Source organism: Calidris pugnax, unplaced genomic scaffold, assembly GCF_001431845.1.
Source record: "Calidris pugnax isolate Ruff unplaced genomic scaffold, ASM143184v1 scaffold287, whole genome shotgun sequence".
Taxonomy (NCBI): domain Eukaryota; kingdom Metazoa; phylum Chordata; class Aves; order Charadriiformes; family Scolopacidae; genus Calidris; species Calidris pugnax.
In genome coordinates, this window is record NW_015091025.1 from 468,096 (window position 1) to 473,503 (window position 5,408).

General features: G+C 54.9%; 1 protein-coding gene across 1 annotated transcript in view; it reads left to right on the plus strand.

The window, feature by feature from the left end:
* The first annotated feature begins 269 nt into the window (after positions 1–269).
* CXCL12 (chemokine (C-X-C motif) ligand 12) overlaps positions 270–5,408 on the plus strand; it is a 17,641-nt gene continuing 12,502 nt past the window's right edge. Inside the window, exon 1 of the mRNA XM_014955860.1 lies at positions 270–426. Within this exon, the coding sequence (XP_014811346.1) occupies positions 366–426 (61 nt within the window). The 5' untranslated portion in view covers positions 270–365. The remainder of the gene's footprint in view (positions 427–5,408) is intronic.

A 5,408-nucleotide genomic window follows, 5' to 3' on the forward strand; every position in this document is an offset into this window, starting at 1 on the left:
TGGTGATGTGGGGAGGGGGAGAGCACCACCGCTGCCACCCCACGGTTTGGGGGGGGGTCCGGGTGGCGGGGCTACAGGGGCAAGCGCTTTGCCTGGGGGCGGGCTGCCGGGCTGCCGGAGCGAAGAGAGGAGCCCTCGCTCTTTTTTGGTTCCCTTCCAAGCGTTTTTAGCAGAGGAAGGATGTAATAACATGCCACGGGCAATAAATCATAGGCTAGCTACTCCCCCCCCGGCTCCCCTCCCCCAGCCCCGGCGGTCCCGGCCCCTCTATAGAGGGAGGGGAGGAGGGGACTCCGGCAGAGCAGCCAGAGCCGCCGGGACGAGCACTCCAGCGCTTGCCCCGCTCCCCACCAGTCGCCCCCAGTATGGACCTCCGAGCCCTGGCTCTGCTCGCCTTCGCCTTGGCCATCGTCTCCCTCTCGGAGGGTAAGTGCTCGCCGTCGCTCTCCCTTTGCCCCCTCGCCCCTCTCCTGCCCTTTCCTCCGGGGTCCCTCCGACATCCCCCCTCCCCGCTTCTCCCCGCAGCTCGCCTGCTCTCCCGGCTGTGGCTACTGCCGTGGCTCAGATGGCGAGCTCCGGGCGGGAGCTGGGGTGAGCTGGGAGCGGGGCAGGCTCTCCCTCTTTTCCTCCCTCCCTGTTTTTTTGCAAAAGAAGCCTGGTCCTCCTTGCCAAGCTTGTCCCAGCTTGAGATGGGCTGGGGGAAGCCTTGCAACAGCGCTGGGGCTGCGGGGAGGCGGTTTGGTTGCAAAAATATGCATATCGGCTTCCCCTTTAAAAAAAAAACAAAAAAAACCAAAAAACTCTTAAAAGTTAGAAGAAATGAGAACCAGACGGTTGTTCGGTTGCTCTTCTGTCCCCTGTCGCGGTCTGTCTCCCCTGGATCGGGGGATGAGCTGAGCCGAAGCGGTGGCTGGGCAGGAATTCACCGCACCCCCGGCGAGGGTGCACGGCGAGGTTTTGGGGGGAAAATGCGGGGGTTGCGGTGAGGAGAGGTGTGGGGCGATGCGGGCTGGCAACCGGCAGGCGTTTGTCGCCAAGGCAAGGGACACGGCGGTTCTCCTGCCCGCAGCGCCGTCCCACCGCCCCACGCCGGGTCCCGCTTGTCCCCCCCCCGGTTTGTTGCCAACCGGCCCGTTTGCTCGCCAACCGCTCGCCGGGTGCGGACAAAGCCCCGCACCCCGCCGTAACCTGCCCCGCATCCCGCGGGGACCGAGGGGGGCAGCCGCCTTCCCCACGCGTGGCGGGATGCGGGGGTGCGGGTCCTGCCCGCAGCCTCCGGGCATCTCCCGAGCGCTCCTCCTGCAGCTGAGATTTGTCACCTTTTGTCCCCCCATCGAAAGCTTGCTGGCGGGGTAACGAGCCGCCCTTTTCAATCCTTCCCTTCTATCTCCTTCTCCCATCCCGGCCACCGAAACCGGGGTGTTCTCCCCCCGGGGCGGCAGAGGATGCCCTCCGGTGCCCTCTTTGTTTAGCTGGGGAGAGATAATTGCTCCCGATAATTTCCCCCGACGCCTTTCCACAGGACTGTCCGTCCCAGCAGCAAATCCCGGCGAAGGACACTTTAAAAAGCCACCGCGGAGCGGTGGGGTGGGGAAGGCAAACCCCGGGGACAAGGGGGCCGGTGCCCGGCTACCCCGGGGGGGTCCCCTCGCCCCCCAGTGTGGGTCTGGGGCCAGCTGGGGAGGGCTGCCGGTCCCTACCGGGGCTGCAACCCGGAGGGGAGGTGCGGAGAGTGGGGGACCGGGGACAACCGGGGGTTCAGGGGGTCCCCATCTCCTCACCTTCCCGCTTAGCGCAGGGTGGGGGGCTGGCAGAGCCCCCCTCGCTTTGCTCCCTGGCTGGCAGAGCTCCTCAGCCGGCAGCAAAAGGCAGTGGGCATCTTCAGCCTGTCCAGGACCTGGCTACTTGTGTAAGGAAATGGCTTAAAAGGGTTGGAGAAAAACTAGCATAAGGAGAAAAACCCCATCGGCTTGTAGTGATAAGAAGGAAGGGTTTTTTCCCTACTTTTTTGCATGTATGTAGTGCTCTCAATGCTGATCCACATCAGGGTTTGCAGGACTACCTTGTCCTGGAGGGCAGGGGAGCTTTGAGTTCTTCCCAGCCCCCTGGTGAAGGTGTCACAGCCCCTGTCACAGCCTCGCTCCCCAGGGAATGCAGCTGCTATAGCCTTAAAAAGTTGCCTCCTGATATTGGCAAATGCACCTTTGGATGAACAGGAGTAAAATGATGCTGTCATCAAGTATTTTCTCTGTTTGTGACCAGCCTGCTTGCCTGGGTACAGCCTCCTCCTCTGTTGGAGTGCCCAGAGCTCCCCAGCCCACATATAGCAAGTTACTGGTAACTCACTTGTTCCCTTACTGGCCAGTTCCAGGGCGGATGAGACAAGGCAGACTCCTGGGGGGTGAAACAGGCACTGTCCGACCTTGATAAGTCCCTCTGCGAGGGAGATTTTGTGGGTGCTCTGTCTCTAGAGACAATATGCCAGCAGAAGCGGGTGTTCAGAGCCAGCAAAAATCAGCTTTGAGGCAGAAAATGGTGTAACTATTTATTATTTAAACCCCCCCCCCCGCCAACAAACCAAGAACCCTTCTAGTCGAGACCAAAAGAGGTGTTTGGTTTTTATTTTAGTCCAAGGAAATAAGGCAGAAGGAATGACACTGAGACGTCTGAGCTGTGTCTGGCTTTTCTGTGACTTTTGATTGTATTCAACCGTTTTAACCAAATGTGCCGGATAAAGGTCTCAAAAGCTTTGTGTATGATCTGTTTCATGAAAATTGCTGTTTCTGTGTAACAGTGCAATTAACGGACTGTACTGATTTGTCCTACCAAGAGAATGGCTTTGGCTTGTGCTCAGTGTTTATTAGACATCAGAGAACCCAGGGCGCATTCACTTCTGCAGTGCAAACCTGCAGAATAATTGGCTAAATCAGCTGTACCGTGCAAGGAACAATTTGTTTTGAATTTTGAAATGAGATAAGGAAGATGTGTTTGTCAGCCGCGGGGTGAGAGCGGAGATTTTCCATCCCCTGGTTGTGGCCCCTTCCCCCTCCTCCTTCGGGATGACAGGGGTTCGTGTGTTGGGAAATGCCACGTGCACTGTTTTTCCCTGGTTTTCAGCCTTTCTGAGAGCGGGGAGGGCCACAGCCAAGCCGTCGGAGCCAGAGGGCTGGAGGGGCAGGAGATGATGGTTCCCAGTTAGTGATGCTTAGAGTTGACCCAGTGTCTGTCCTGTCTCTCCGGGTGCTCAGTGCCTGTTGCAGGTCCCCAAGTGAGGGACACAGAAGCACCAAAGGGATTCCTGTGCTGGGAGGGGAGCTGTGATTCCCCCTTGCACTGGGGTGACAGAAGAAGTGGGGCTTCCCCTCTTCCTTGCTGTGCTGACTGCACTTTCCAGGGCAGGAAACAAATTTTGGGACGCGTGGACACGGTTAAACTTTCTCTGCTCCTGATTGAGAGCAGGATGGGATAGAAAATCCCTCTCCCAGTCCCAGGGAGGACAGGATTGTGCTCTCAAACCTTAGACCTGAACAGTTCCTCTCTTGCATGTTGCTTGGGGAAAGCTTGCTTAAACTTGGTTGGTACAAGCTTGTAGAGACACTTCCACTTGTGCTCGGTGGTGTTGTACGACTGCATTCAGTTTCAGCCTCCTTTTCCAGTCCGAGCTCACTGGTGTGTAGCTGTCAGAGGGCACAGATCTGCAGTGGGAAAGCCTTTCTCCCTCCCTTCCACGTTGGCACTGGTCGGTCTAGTGCATGTTCGGGAGGTTCACCCTGCAGCTCCCCTCCCTCCTCCCCCTGCAGATGGGAGCTTCTCCTCCCATTTATTAACACGGAGATGATATCACTGCTTGGTCTGGCATAAAACTGGTAGAAAGAGTCCCCCAATTCTATTAACTTACAGTCCAGGTCCTGGTGGGACTCTGGAGGAGCTCTGCTCCCACTGGTGAATTCCTCTCTGTTCCCCTGTGGGGTCTGATTCTGGCTCATCCCTTGGTGGAGGCACCTGAGGGGGGAAAAAAAGGCATTTCCCTCCTGAGGACGGGGTAATTTCAGCGTCTTGTCTGTGATTGTATGTGCTAGAGACAGTCACTGGTAAGTGTGCAGTATGTGCAGATCAGCTGCACTTTGAAATGCTCTCTCTTTTCTCACCTTCCTAGATGGGATTCCAAGCTTTTCCCTGCTCTTTAGCTCTCCATCTGCCTTTAAGGGAGCTGGGTTTGTACGCTGGGAGTGCTCCTCTGTGGCTAAATAAGCAGGGCTGCAGGTTTTCATGTGGCATCTAAAGCCCTGTCAGGTACAGATCAGACCATCTACAGCGTGAGCCAGACCTTATGGGTTAAGGGTATGAATTTAATTCCTCCCAGAGGCTGAAAACTGCTCCAATAGAGGGAAAATGCTAGGCAGTGCCTTCTAGACTTCGAGGCACAGCTTCTGTGTTTGTATTTTGGTGTGCGTGGGGCTTTAAAGCTCACACACAGAGTGAGGACCTCATTTATGGAGCGCTTGGTTGCCAGTAATTAAATTTTTCCGTGGAGAAATCAGCATCAGGTGAGAGCCGGGCTGCGTTTCTCAGTTCTATATGCATATTAATTGCTGATTTTTAGCCTGGGCGGGGGGGGGGCTCAACTTAATTCTGTCCCTAGCGATGCCAGTGACAAAACTCTCCTCCAGTCTGGTGGTCCCTGATTAGTGTGTGTGGGGGGAACACGGTGCCTGATAAATATCTCCTGGATCGCCCTTCCTTCGCCACAGCCTGGGAGTTGAAAAGACTCCAAATCTCTCCCCAAAACCCCTGTGATCTCGCACCTTCTCATGCGAATATCTGGGCTGGGAGGAAAGGTTGGCTGCGGTGGGGAGAGGTCAGCTGCTGGGCCCTGGGAAAGCCTGAAAAACTCGGTGGTTTTTTATTTTTTCTCTAGCCAGTAAGTCCCCCCTGAAAAGGCTGCACCTGAGCCCAGAGCCGTTTTGATCCCAAGCCTTTGGAATTCATCGCTTTCTTCTGGGCTACCTTCTAATTTGGCCCCGGGTCAAAATCATTTGGCAAGAACAACACCGAGGACAAGTGCCCCCTCTTTTGGCCTTTATCTTGTCTAATTACCAGGAGCATCCCCGCACAAAGGAGCGGCTCCTTATTCTAATCTCCTCTTCTTTACTTATCGCCGTTTTTTCTCTCCCTCTTCTTTTTTTTTTTTTTGTCTTCTGAAATCCCACGCACCGGGGTTGAAAGGCTGGGTACTGGGCTGAAAGGATTGTGCTCTGAGCTGGGGGCAAATGCTCTCCCAAAGCTTCAGCTTTTCTATTGCCTTTTTTCTTTTTTTTTTTTTTTTTTTTTTTTTTTAAAAAAAAAAAAAAAAAAAAAAAAAAAAAAAAAAAAAAAAAAAAAAAAGTTCTAGGAAAAATATTAAACCC